This window comes from Hemicordylus capensis, chromosome 3, assembly GCF_027244095.1.
Source record: "Hemicordylus capensis ecotype Gifberg chromosome 3, rHemCap1.1.pri, whole genome shotgun sequence".
Taxonomy (NCBI): Eukaryota; Metazoa; Chordata; class Lepidosauria; order Squamata; family Cordylidae; genus Hemicordylus; species Hemicordylus capensis.
The window spans coordinates 149,904,459-149,919,269 of NC_069659.1; the positions used below are offsets into that span (position 1 = coordinate 149,904,459).

General features: G+C 41.9%; 1 protein-coding gene across 5 annotated transcripts in view; it reads left to right on the forward strand.

Moving 5' to 3' along the window:
- Positions 1-219: 219 nt before the first annotated feature.
- Positions 220-14,811, forward strand: part of DOCK9 (dedicator of cytokinesis 9) — a 234,727-nt gene continuing 220,135 nt past the window's right edge. For all 5 annotated transcript variants that reach the window (XM_053304835.1, XM_053304841.1, XM_053304844.1 and 2 more), the window contains exon 1: positions 220-640. In XM_053304835.1, coding sequence (XP_053160810.1) covers positions 506-640 — 135 coding nt within the window. In that variant the 5' untranslated portion in view covers positions 220-505. The remainder of the gene's footprint in view (positions 641-14,811) is intronic.

A 14,811-nucleotide genomic window follows, 5' to 3' on the forward strand; every position in this document is an offset into this window, starting at 1 on the left:
GGGAGCAGTGTGGTGGGGGGGGTGGAGAGGAGTAGCCGCTCAGGTAACGCAATACCCAATCAGGTTCTGCGTAAGGGAAACAGGTTGGGAGGCGGCGGCGGCAGACCCTTCTGTCTACCTTACACATACAGCGAGGAAGAAGGCCTGAGCCACGCCCCTTTCCTCTCGACCAACCAGCATGCAGGATACATCTCTTCGCTTTCCCCTCCCCTCCCCCGCGTGCCAGTGTTTGGGGCCGGACCCTGGGAGCGCGAGCAGTGTGTTGCTGAAGGGAGGGGCCACCTGACAGGAGTGGCAGCCGCGAGAGCCGAGCCGGCGCCGAGACCAGCTGCGACACTGGAGTGACTGACCGGCCGGTGGCTGTGTGGGGGATGGGGTGCCTGAGTCGCCGCCAGGCAGCGCCCTGAAAGGCGGCCGAGCCGAACCAAGCCAGGTCTCGCCCGGTCTCTCTCTCTCTCTCGAGGGCCGCCAAGGGCGGTTCGGATTAGACGAGAAGAACTGAAGGATGGCGACGGTGCCCTTCCAATCGGCGCTGCTCCCCCCGGAGACTCGGAAGTTCACGCGGGCGCTGAGCAAGCCGGGCACGGCAGCCGAGTTGCGGCAAAGCGTCTCTGAGGTGGTGCGGGGCTCGGTTCTTGTGGTGAGTGACCGGGAAGGGAGGGAGGGAGATGCAGAGGAAGCGGCCGTGGGGGGGTGGCGCGCACCTGACGGGGATGCCTCTTCGCACCCATCCCGCCTGTCCGCCCGCACATCCCCCATCCCGCCATGGCATCCCAGGTGGGAGGGAGGGAGCGGTGGCAGGAGAGGCGCTGGCAGAGCTGCTCCGAGTTCTTCCTCCCTCTCCGCCCCCATCCTTCCCTTGGGCGGACTTGGGGGCAGGGAAGAGATGGGGAAGGGGCGTCAGAGACACCCCTCCGGGGCAGCCTTCTGGTCCTCCGAATCTGTTTTGAGCAACTCCTCCATCTCACAGGCGGCCGATCCTGCGTCTACTCGGAAGCCAGCCCCATTGCTTCCAACAGAGTTTGCTGCTAAGTAAGCGCTCGGGGTTGCTGCTTAAAATAGAGCGATGCCCGGCATGTCTCATTGCAAGGAGGAAGACCCGCATTCTTCATTGAGGCTTCCTCCCAGGATGATGTGCATGGCCGCTTAAGAGTGCGGGTGGCGCGAAGCAAAAGATGGGGACTGGCGGGACAGAACACCTTATGCGTCTCTGCCGTTTCTCGCCTCCAAATGTAGGTTTCTCTTTTCCAGTCGTTATGTCACAAGTCTCCAGCTGGAATCTAGAGGGCTTGGGGAGAACTGGTACGCTTGGTTAGCTGAAGAAGTGGAGACACCTGATTCCGGGTGCACTTCCTCCCTCCTTTTTCGCTCTCCCTCCACCCTGAAAACTCCTGTTTCCCGTTTCATGTATCGGGATATGGAGAGCACAGGAACGGGAAAGAGCGGGGGGGGGGGGGGTATCTCTTTCCATCTGCAGCGCGGCTAGCTTCAGACTTGCGTTTATTTCTCCTTCTCTTTCTCTGTAAAAACTTCCGTCCATTCACAATGAGTCCCGCCCTCGCTTCCTTCCCTGCAGTCTGGATGAATGAGTGAGTGGCTGTAAAACTTGGGAGGAAATTTCAGGTTGCCTATGGGAATCAAGGGCAGTACAGGACAAGATTTATATCATATAAACTTGTTTGTAAAACCGTATCAAGCTCTAAAGCCAACATACTAGCAGTTGTGACTATGTATGCAAACATTGGGAGAGAGGCTGAAGAACAGCTGAAGCAAGTTATTGTAGAAGAAAGATACCCACTTTATTTGGCAACTCAGGTGTAGTCCTGGTATTTCTTAAGACTGGGAATCTCAATTACATATTAATCCCAACTGTATACTAATCTAAACTGAAAGTTCATAGCAAGAATTTATAACACTTATTTCAAAAGAAACATTTATCAAAAAGCTTTCTATAATCTTTTAATAGATAACACATTTTATACTCCAGTAGTTCATCTTATTCTAGATCCTTTTATTTTAGATTGTGAACCTTTTAGGGGCAGGGAACCATTCATTATGTTTGTCTATTCTTCTGTCATGTGGTCAGTGACTGTAATAATAAAGATTCGGGTTCTGAACCATCCTCTCATTCCTTTTGCCATCAAAGTAATCACTTTGATAACTTTTTACTTAAAAAGCAGTTTTAAATGTTATAACACTTCTCCAGTTCTTTCCTACTGTGAGTGTGTTCTGTTCCCAGAATTTCATCTCTTTTGCTGCCAGGGAAATTTGATATGGCATGTATAATCTAATAAATATTGCTAGAAGATTAATATTTTAGGCCCCTGGCTCTCCCCCCCCCCCACACACACACCCAGTCGCCTCTAGCCCCTTCGCCATCATGTGGGTTCTCTCTCTCTGTTGTGCTCTCTTCCTCCTCCTGCCCGGGGAAGCTCTTCTCTCTGCTGCCGTGCTGCCCAAGCTCTCTCTCACTCCCCTACTCTTCCTGTTGCCCCAGCATGCCTTCCTGTTGCCCCATAGTTTCTTTCTCACTCTCTCACCTGCCACCTGCTTCCACCACACATGTACTCTCTCTTTTACTCCCCTTCTCCTGCCTCCACAGTTGATGCTGCCACTGCACTGGCCCACACTCTCTTTCTCACTTGTCCTCCTGCCATGCATTTTCTTTCTTTCTCGTGTGTACTCTCTCTCTCCCCTGAGGTCAGTGCTTCTGCCAAAGCACCATTCTCTCATGTTCTCTCTCTTGCTCCCGCTCCCCTTCTCCTACTTTGCACATGCTCCCCCCCCCTGCTGCCACTGCACTGGCCCACACTCTCTCTTGCTCCTCCTGCTCTGTACTCTTTCTTTCTTCTCCATCCTACTGGTGGTGCTACTTGCTGAGGCCACCACCACACTTGTGTGCTCTCTTGCTTCTCTTCTCTTCCTTCTGCCCCTGTGCACTTTCTCTGACTCCTTCCTTTCACTGCAGCCAGGACCACTGCCTCCCTTTCCTCCATAGAATGAGACCTCTTGGCAGTTGCAGCACCTTCCATAAAACAGTGAAGATTACTGTTCTAGATCACCTTCACAGTTACGCGAAAAATGGTGTTTGCCTTCTCAATAGTTAATGAGAAAATTCCAGAATTTGATGCTGCTGTTTTAAGAATCCTGACATATTATTTCATCTTTTCATTATACTGGATTTAAAACACATTTTGGGTGTTTTGGAACTTTTAAAATAGTTTTGGCTCTGTAAATATTTAATAATCCTAAAAAACACTCTTGAAACATGTTCTGTTTTTATTATTATTAATTTTATTAATTACTGTTTAATATTAATACAAGCAGTGTCAAATTAGACAGGCAAGAAAAAAGGGAAGGAAGCTGTTTTATGTTAAAACTCCTTTCCATTCCAGTTTCCTTTGCTGCACACTCATATGATTTTGCTAAGGTATTCGAGCTTGTGATGTCGAAGGGCAGGTGTATATCATACAACTGTGCTGCTGCTGGAGAGACATTTGTGTGACCATGGGGGCTGCCTACTTGTGGTAATGCTTGTCACAAGCAGAAACTGAAGCTTAGCAAGTCATTGTCCAAACCATATTAAAGAGATTGGTGGTGGTATTCAATATTTTAGCTATGGAAATCATGACCTGTTCACATTATATGTCTGTGATGAGGGAAAATGTCATAACCATGAGCAGGGCAGGCACACTGAGTACAGTTTTTGCTCAGTTCTTTCTTTTAGCATTCATTGTTGACTTGCCCATTCTCACATGCTTGATTCAGAAAGGTAAAAGCAAACAACCTCCATATCTAATAAAGTAGGCTGTTGCATTTTTTTAGAACTGTTTAACTGTTCTTTGCCACAGTTCTTTGTCTATTTTTCTAAACTTTAACTTTTCAAATAGTGTTCTTTAAATGTCATTTGGCTCTTCCTCAAATCTAGTACAGTTATCTTATTTGCTACCATCTTTTGCCCCTAGAGTTACTACAGAATTTTTAAACTTGGTCAGTTGGTATGAAATAGCCCCCTTAGCAATACATTTTTCTTCCCTGATCTTGTCTGTGGTGCTGCTAATATCTTATAGTTTTCTTCAAGGCCGCTTTAAAGTGGGTCCTTTCCTCCTCTTATCCATTCTGGTAAATATATGTCTATTCCACTCTAATTGCACTTTCAGTGCCCTTTTCATTGACCACCCCTCCCCCCTCCGTGTCTTGTTCTTGTTTTTTTAATTCCTTGTCTGGAGGGGCATTGAATAAACCTATTAAGTTAACTGCTATCTTGTTTGGTTTGTTTAAGAGTGAACTAAACTAAAATAGAAATAAAGACATATTTATTTGTATGTCTATTTCTATTAGTACACAGAGTAACATTTAGAATTAGACTGTACACTTGCCATTTTTGTCAGGATTCATTCACTGGATATGCTTCTTCATTTCGTTCTCCAAGTTGTCCAAGATCTAACATTTATCTTTATTTTCTTTTGGCTGTTAGAAGCAGGGGCGTAACTATAATAGGGCAAGGGGAGACAGTTGTCTAGGGGTCGCCTGCCTTGGGGTGGGGGCCCAGAGGCAAGTCACATGACTGACTCCCCCATCTGTGCACCCGCCCAGGCTTCCTTCGGTTGTATTCATCCTCCGAAACTGATGTGAGTGTTAAGACCTGGAGCTACCAGAACAGCATGTCTTTCTCTAGTACCATACCATTCAATGACTTGCATCGTCCACAATTTACAAAACCTTTTCAAAAATAATTTAAGATTTCTTTACTTCATGAGCTGAGCTTCAGTGAGGGGGGGGGCATTTTAAAATCTTGTCTCTGGGCCCACTCCAACCTTGCTATGCTCCTGGTTAGAAGTATAGTGTGCCTTGTCATTTTATTCTTGGAACTTTTATTAACAGAAGAAATCAAAACTGCCTATATGTCTTGTGTTGTGATTTAACAAAATAGTGAGCTAGATGTGCCAATGAAAAAAAAAGTTGCTATGATATTTCACATTGTACAAGATGCATATTAGATTAGTTCAGAGAGTAATTTTAGTAAATACAGCTTTCATTATGCAGCTTAGATGTGTTGCTGACTGCCACTGTACCTCTTCCTCCTACTTATCCCTCTCATATCAGAGGTGTGTTTGGATTTCCTACAGTATAACTTTCTAGCCCATTTGTGCTAGAGTTCTGCCAGGTGTAATGGGTCAAGGTGTTATATCCTTGAGAGGGAGAGCTAAACATGTACTATCTGCAAAGTTTCCTTTTCTCCCCCCCACCGCCACTTTTATTTTTATTAGTTTTCTGCATACCAATGTGACTTCCAGTTCATCTTTCAACTTAGTTATACTAAAACATCCATATTTGCTCTCATATATATATTTTCTTTGTATTTATATATCTAGTTATTATGTCTTAGTCCTTGTTTTCATCACCATAGTAATCTATTAGTTTCATTACTATAACAAACTCCCCAACTGTTATTTTTACATTTCAACCCCCGTTAATAAATCCAAATTCACATTGCTTTTCTCCGCAAAAAGGGTTTCCAATCTTCTACAAAGTTTTCTATATGACTATCTCTTACTAATACAGTAAGTTTTGCCGTTTCTGCATATTCATATGCCTTCATCAACCATTCTTCTCTTGCTGGAATTTCCGCAGATCTCCATTTCTGAGCAAGAACCATTCTAGCCGCTGTAGTAAGATATAGAAATAAATTTTGATTTTCTTTTGAGATTTCTTCATTAATTATGCCCAAAAGAAAGGATTCAGGTCTCTTATGAAATACACATTTAAAAATCTTTTTAAATTCATCATAAATCATATCCCAAAACCACTTTACCTCTCTGCAGGACCACCACATGTGGTAAAAAGATCCCTCACTATCTTTACATCTCCAACACTTATTAGATACATTTTTATACATGAAAGCTAGTTTCTTAGGTTGTTAAGTACTACCTGTACATCATTTTAATAAAATTTTCTTTTAAATTGTAACACGCTGTAAATTTAAGATCTTTCTTCCATAGCTTCTCCCAGGCCTCTAAGTTGATATTGTGACCTACATCTTGTGCCCACTTTACCATTGTTGATTTTACCACTTCATCTCTTGTTTCTTCACATAATAACAGATTGTACATTTTGGTAATTAGTTTTACATCACTTTCATATAACTCTATTTCAAATTTTGATCTCTGCTCTTCAAAGCCTATTTTCAAATCTTTTTTGAAAACCTCATTTAACTGATAATATTGAAACCAGTTAGTCACTCTGTCTTTTAGCAATTCCTCCTTTTTCAGTTCCCATTTATTATCACACTTATTCAACACTTCATTATATGTTGGCCATCAGGTTTTCATATTCACTTCTTTTACACATAACAGCTTCTAGTGGAGATAACCACAGAGGTACCTTGTTTTCTAAGTATTTCTTATTTCTTTCCCAAACTATTATCAAACTACTTCTAATGTAATGGTTAAGAAAGTCCCTATGTACTTTGGTCTTATAAAATAAATACACATGCCAACCAAATCTTCTGTTGAAGCCCTCCAAATCCAAAATTCTCGGGTTTCTTAATACTATCCATTCTTTCATCAATACCAAACATGCTGCATCAAAATACAATCTTAAATTTGGAAGGGCAAGACCTCCTCTTTCTTTAACGTCAGTTAAGTTTTTAAAATTCTGGGTCTTCTCCCTTGCCAAATAAAATTAGAAATGTCTTTCTGCCAACATTTATAACTGGTCAAAGTATTTATTACAGGTATCATTTGGAATAGAAATAACATATTTGGTAGTACATTCATTTTAATAACAGAAATTCTACCCAGCAGCAACAATTTTATTCTGTTCCATCTTTGTAAATCGACTTTTACCTGATCCCAAACAACCCCATAGGTATTTTGAAATAGCATTGAGTTTTTATCAGATAATCAAATACCCAGATATTTTACCTTCTTTTCAAATTTCAGTTGACTTATTTCATACAATTTCCTAATAATTAGAGTGGAAGATGCTGAAAGGCATCATCTCATACTGCACAGGAGATGGCAATGGTAAGCCCCTTCTGTATTCTACCAAAGAAAACCACAGGGCTCTGTGGTCGCCAGAAGTAGACATGGATTCGACAGCACACTTTACCTTTACTAATAATTCATGTATGCCAGGAAAATTCTGCTGCATGATTTACTAAGAGTAATTATATCCTTCAAAACATAAAAAACCTATCTAAATTAACATCCTGAACCTCTTTCATTGGTGAAGTTCATGGAGGTCAGGTTGGAATCTTATCCTGATTTGTAAGGCAGTCTAACAGGAAGTAGGAAATCATTTTGTGTGCAAGTTGCAGAGAAAGAACTCACATTTATCAAGCCACCTCTGCCTCTATTTACCATCTGTTAAAGGTGTAAACGTTTCTATGTGGTTAATTGTTTTACTTTACTATTTAATCAGTCTTATGACTTTAGTTGTAGTATGTGGTCTCTAGCACACATAACTTGAGTGATCTGTTTTGTGTGTGCATTTAAATCTCTACCACAGATATATTTGATTTGCATTTGCTGATAGCTCATTTTATAATATGAGATACTCTCTCTGCTTTACTTCTCCCTCTCAGGACAGTATAGGGGATAACAGTGGACTGTACTGAATGCCTAATACTGTTTTGGGCCATTGAGAAAATTGTGAAGATAATTGATAAAGGTGGCATTCCTTGTGGTGTAAAGATTGTCAAGAGGCAATCTGTAGGTGAACCTTAAAATGCACTATTCAGTCACGGCTGAATTGCAACATGCTCTATGTTGGGCTGCTCTTGAAGAATATTCATAAACTTACACTGAGTCAGATCATTGGTCCATCTTGTTCAGGGTTGTCTACACCAGGGATCTCAACCTTGGGTCCCCATATATTATTTGACTTCAACTCCCATAATCCCCAGCAGTGTTCCTTTCTAACAGTGATTCCCAGCTGTTGTTGACTACAACTCCCAAAATCCCCAGCCAAAGGCCACTGCAGCTGGAAATTCTGGGAGTTGTAGTGAACAACATCTGGAGATCCCTGTTAGAGGGAAGAGTGATCCTCAGCCCCAATGGCCTTTTGTTGGAGATTATGGGAGTTGTTCTATCAACCTCTGGGGACCCAAGGTTGAGAACCCCTGGTCTACACTGACTGGCAGGAGTCTTTCTCAGTCCTGTCTGGAGATGCCAGGGATTGAACCTAGTACCTTCTGCATGTAGAGTAGATGTTCTACCACTGAGCTATAGCTCGATCATACATGTGGGACTGCCTTTTCTCCTCTGTTGTTTTGCTGGCTTGTATATTGACTCATCATGATATGTTCACTTCCCAGTGCCTATCGCTCAGTCTTGTATCCCTCTCCCTCTCCTCATACTTATCTATCAACCTTGTTATCTGTTCCTCCAAAATACATTACAGCATGTTCCTGTGAATGAACGTTGTTTCCTCCAACCCATATGAAAGAGTACAAAAGCAAGGGGTCAGTACTCAGCTAGATGGATGGTGTCCTGAGCTTCTGTTTCCCCCTCTCTCTGCAAAACCAGCAGAAGAGAATTGGGCTGAAGAACCAAGAAAAAATGTGGGTGAATCAAGGCTCAGTTGTAAGCAAGCATAAGATGTAGGGCAGTAGAATGGGTTGTCTTCACTTCTGTGGGCTTCTTCTGAAGCAGAAACTCTGCACAAGAGAGAAGGGACAATCTTCGTAGATTGCCCCTGCTCTCTGCAGCCTCCTATGTCTCCAGAAAATCTGCCCCTGAGGGTTCCCAAAGCATTTTGGGGAGCTGCAGAGGTAAGGAGAGATGAGTGGAAATCGCCCCTTTTTTTTTTTCTTGTACAAATAAAACTTTTTATTGTCAATGGAGGAAGCTCTTGGGGTCATCTCGAAGAGGCCACACTACACTGACTACCAATATATTTCCCAGCAAAATATAAGGTGCTGGTGACTCTGGGACAGTCACTTCTCTCTCAGCCTAAGCTGCTTCATAGGGTTGTTGTGAAGAGAAACTTAAGTATGTAGTACACTGCTTTGGGCTCTTTGGAGGAAGAGCGGGATATAAAAAAATGTTAAAATAAATAAACAGCTTAGGCCCAGGTATTTAAATGGATGTCGTCTTCATCAACTGCCCTGAGCCATTTTTTGGAGGAGCAGTATACAAATCAGATAAATAAATAAATTATGAGCCCTGCCACCCATTGAGAGCATCCGGAGAGGTCTATCTGCAGTTGCCATTAGTTTATGTCACTGAGACATAGGCCTTCTCTGTTACCATGTGTGAGTTTTAAGGTCCTTAACTCTTCCCTTAAACCAGGCATCCCCAAACTGCAGCCCTCCAGATGTTGCTGAACTACAACTTCCAGCATACCCAGCCACAAAAAATTGTGTCTAGGGATGCTGGGAGTTGTAGTTCAGCAACATCTGGAGGGCCGCAGTTTGGGGATGCCTGCAAAGACTTAAAAAAAACCCATAGAATATATTATACTGTAGCTGTATATTGCAGTCAACTTTCTTATTTAGGTAAAAGATAAATATTTCCAACTTTATTTGACTTTCATTAAAAATAACACATGTTGAACACTTGTTTGGAGAACCTGAGCTAAGACAGAACCTCATATAGTTGTGTAGATAAAGCATTTCCTTCTGGTTTCTAGAGGATTATTTTGTAATTTGAGAGAATAACCCCAAGGTTATCAGCATGGTTTGTAAAATGAGTAATGATTTGACTTAATTTGACTCCTTAAAATGCTAGTTATTCTGAAAGCTTTCTTTGGAAACATCTGTGACTTTGATTTGGTCCTACAGATACAAGCCCTGGTCTTGTGTGCTCTCCATCGCACACTTCAATAAATCACTTTCTGGTTTGATAATACACGTTATTTGTTACCCCCCACCCCCCATAACTAATTGTTCTCTGGGTGGCTCACAACACAACATTAAAACATCCAATAAAAACATATCAAATCACAAAACAAAACACAATACACAACAATTTAAAAAAAATTTAAAAATCAATTTTAAAAATCAATTTTAAATGCCTGAATGAACAGAAATGCCTCCACCTGGAGTCTAAAAGAACAAAGTGATGGTGTTAGGCAAGCCTCACTGGGGAGGCGGTTCCATAAATGGGATGCGACCACAAAAATGTGACCAAAGGTAATCAAACTATAGTTTGCTGTACACTTGCTTGCCTCCAAACTTGGGATTGCAGTTTGTATCCTATTTGTGGGATATTGAACAGATTAACTCTGCTGCCATGTCCATGTTGCAAATCTAAACAGTGGAATAGAGAACAGCTTTTAAAATGTACTTTTAAACTTTCCTTTTTCTTGGGAAAGGTAAGTATAGAATTCATCTAAGCAAATTGTATAAGTTTTCAGGAAGAACGTCTGAGCATGTGAAAACTCATTTGCTTTGGACAAACATCACATTTGAAATTATTACACACATCTGAGTAGGCTTGGGCCCAAAACGGCTAAGCCACGTTTCGGCAGCAGCGGGGGTATTCCCTTAGGGGTGCGGGAGCATGCACTCATCCCTCCTGCTGCATTTTCTTCACCAGCGCTCCATTGTTTTAAAGCCACTTGAGGCGGCAGCATTCCTCCCTGCCACCCTGTTGCCCTCATTGGCTGGAAGTACCGGGTGCTCATGTGCCCGTCTGCCGTGTGCATGCGTGCATGCGACGGGCGCATGTGCACCCAGTACTTCTGGCCACTTCCGGTCGATGAGGACAAGGGGGTGGTAGGGAGGAACGCTGCCACCCCGTGGGGTCTTAAAATAATGGAGCTCAAGTGGGGAAATGCGGCAGGAGGGATGAGTGCACCCTCCCCACCCTTAAGGTAATACCTCCCCACACCGGTGAAACAGTCTCGGCTGCCGAAATGTTTCAGAGGCCTCTACAGTGGCCTCCAAAATGTTTCGGGCTCAAGCCTACACCAGAGAGGCAGAATCCCATAATATGTGGAAAGATTACCACTGCAAGAAGAGCAATCTATACAAAAGAATTGGCTGTAGAAAGAAAAGTGCTTATTTGAGATCACCCATAGATGGGACATTAATAAAGATGACATGGCTGTGTAAGGCTTGAACTTGGGTTGGAATTGTCAATGGTTAGTAGTCCTGCCACCTGAAGTGGCACAGCTTGACTAACAAGCAGAAGGTTGCCGGTTTTAATCCCCACTGGTACTATATCAGGCAGTAGCGATATAGGAAGATGCTAAAAGGCATTATCTCATACTGCGTGGAAGGAGGCAGTTGTAAATCCCTCCTGCATTCTACCAAAGAAAACCATAGGGCTCTGTACGCACCAGGAGTCGAAATCGACTCAGTGGCACACTTTACTTTTTAGTAGCCCTGCACCCTGTTTCCTTCCAACTTGTAAGTTCTTTCAAATGATCTGGCTGTTAAATTATACTGTCCCCCTCCCCATTGTCCTTAGCTTGTCTGCCACATGCAAAGCTAAAGCTCAGCTACTTGGAACAGAGGCACTTTTGGGATGGTTTTTTTCAGGACTAGGAAGTGTTTATACTTAAAAACCAGATCTTGGCACCTAAGAATTCGAAATATTCAACTCTGAGCACTGTAGGCACCTACACAGTTGAAATATTTTCCCATTGCTGACTCTTTCAATTCTGTTGATATTTGCAGGGTCTGGTATATCAGCTGCCTTTGGTTTACTGGAGTAGTAATACATCTTCATTCATCTATACTTGTACTCTTGGCATCAGATGAAATATTTGTTTGAATTGAGTGTTCTGTTTAATATGGCTTCAAATACTCTGTCATATATGTAATGTATATCCTGTCTTTTTGCCAAAGCTTTAAGGCAGCTAGCAATAAATATTGAAAACAAATAGGAACCACAAAGACAAACTGCAGCAGATGATAAACCAGTAAAGGCCATGGTCTAAAATTTTAAAAAATAAATATCTAGACATGAATGTAAGAAATACAAGATATTTAAAATATACTATAGAATACAAGCAAAGTAGCTAAAATATAGACTAAAACAGCTAACTAAAATAGTAAGGCAGCTAAATAAAATAAGGGCAAACTGGTATAGTAGTCGGTAGTTAAAATCTACTATCCAAAATTAATTTATAAGATTATGAATTTATAAAGTACAGCTCTAGTGGAATATATAAAATACAACTCTAGTGTACATATACGTAACTATCAATGAATAAAACATATCTACAAAGGTAAAAAATATAGAGAGAGATACTATTAGATGTTCTATAGGGTAAAAGGGGGAATAAAATGACTAACTAAAATAGGGCGATCCAGTAAAATAGTCAGTAGTTAAAATCAGATACACAGATTATGGACTGGCAGTCATTGTCTGATGGGTCTTTCATGCTGCCATGCAGAACCTAGCAACATTGCACATGAAAGTCCGCTTTCCATCCGAGAGCAGCATCTTAGTGTAGACTTGGATGGGGCAACCAGGGTAGCTGAGTAGTAGGGGGAATATGAGTTTATCTCGGCTATCTTTATAAAAGGGGCAAGAAAGGAGTACGTGTTCAGTGGTTTCCACCTCCCCAGAGGTACAGGGGCAAAGCCTTTCAGTAAATGGGATCTTCCTGTATTTGCCTTCCAAAACAGCGGCTGGAAGGGCATGACATCGGGCAAGGGTAAACGTCCTTCTGTGGCTTGGTATTTCCAGCTATGTCAAATACGTGGGGGGGGGGGGGGGGTGTACCTGGAGCTGTCCAAGGCCAGGAAGCCAGGCACCCTACTTAGGTCAGCTAGTGTTCTGTATCCAGGATCCTCTGTTTGATGGCCTTTTTTGTCTTGTCACAGTCCATAGCAAGGAGGAGACATGAGGAGAAGCCCAATAGCGCCACCTTGTCATAGACTGCCTGCTTCCAAGAGTTAATGGGGCCAGGCCCTAAGGGCAAAGGGTTAATTTGAGCCAGTGGTTGAGAACAGTCATACAAATTTTGGCCTCAACTTGTATCATGCCAGTTTCCAAACGCAGAGTATTTTAACATACGTGTGAATGATATTATTTGTAACTTGAAGTCTGATAGGAATTCACTTTACAGCTGAATGCATAATATAAAATCCCAGTCAAAACTCTTGTAGGAAGGAGAAAAAATAGAGATTATTGAATATGTTGCAGTTTACTAGGTAAGCCTTAGGTATATATACTAGAACAGGCTTGTTTCCCCGATTTTGGACTATGGATTTTTCTTCCAATATACCAGCATAACCATCTACAGGTTTATGGTTGGGAAAATGCAACAATTGGCTGTCCAGGAAAGAGACTTTTGAACTGAAAATGATGATATTTTACCACCAGATCTGCTTTTGAGCAGTGAAATTGCCTCCAACACTAGGGCAACACACAAATTGGCTTCAGTTGACTTTTAGCCTAGTACAAAATCAAAAATCTATCTGCTGCTTTGAGAAAATAGTCCACCTTACTTCTCTAATTTTCCTGATCACTGCCTTAGAACAGTGAATTTCAAGTTAGTGCTGGAGATCTCCAACACAGGAAGGATTTTTTTTTTTTGCTTGCTTTAAGTAGTTGTGTGTGTATATTGAAACTGCCTTGCATCTTTCAGAGGCTAATAAAATATCTGCAACCTCTCCCCATTAAGTTCTCTTTAGGATTTACAAAATTTAGACTGTTGAATTTCTGCAATGTGCATCTTCATCTTTTGCTTACTATCTGCTTCATCTTTTGCTTACTATCTACTATCTACCTACCACCCAGCCCACAAAAGGAATGGGCAAGCGGGTGACTTTTTAACAAATGTCTAACCTTTTCCCCAAACTCCTATAGTTTCCCCATTGTTCCTTATGGCCAGAACAAGCTGTACTCTCAAAATGTTTTGCACTTCAATTTGCAATACATTTGGAACCCTTCCTTGAAAAAGGAAAACACTGCAGAAGCACACAGTAAAAGGGAATCTGTCCCTCCCAACACAGAACACACATTTAAAATGTAGTCCAAAACTGGCCAAAAAAGAATCATTGTTCCGGAATCCACTGCCAGCCACAGTGGCTGTGCTGCAGTAACATCATTGGCACAAGTTGCTGTCTCTCACACACAATTATGGCTCCTTACTTCCTAATATTGCAGCAGCTACCACAGCAGCACCCTTAGCAGCAAGCATTAGCTATAAGCTCAACTGGAACAACTTCAGCCAGATTTAGACTGTATACACTTTGCAATGCTGATTGCAGAGCAGACCAGAGCAGTGAGTGAAGCACAAGTCAGTCTCAAGGCCAGACATGGAGTTCATCACACCAATCATCAAGTAATATTACTTACACACACAAAGCTGCTACTGTCCATTTGTGGAATGTTCATTTTTATTATTGAACATATATTGTCCTTTATAAAAATAATCCTGTATCTACTCCAATATTATGTGTCTGCTTCCTGATGTATGATCTGCTCTGCTCTAATTAAATTGGCCAATATCTCTACAAATATTGAAGAGCAAAGGAGACAAAGCCTTACCTACAACCTCTTTCCTAAGATGACAACTTTCATTGGTGGCAGTTAATAAGTTCTGCTATTGACTCGGTTAATAGCAATTAACTTGGTTCACACCCTTAAGTTAGGTCCCATTTCAAAAACTCCTAGATGCCTATACTTTTTTTTTTACTATTTCAAAAGCATTCCTGGGTCCTGGAGTGCTGTTCTGAATGTGGGTAAGCTTCTTCATGTACCATACCTACATCTTAAACATTCAACATCAATAATTAATATAATTTCAGCATTAAAAAGCCACTTTGAGTATCTTATTTCAAATTTAAATACAGGTATAGGAGTTGGACCACCTTAAGTGGTGTAGTGGGGAAATGCTTGACTA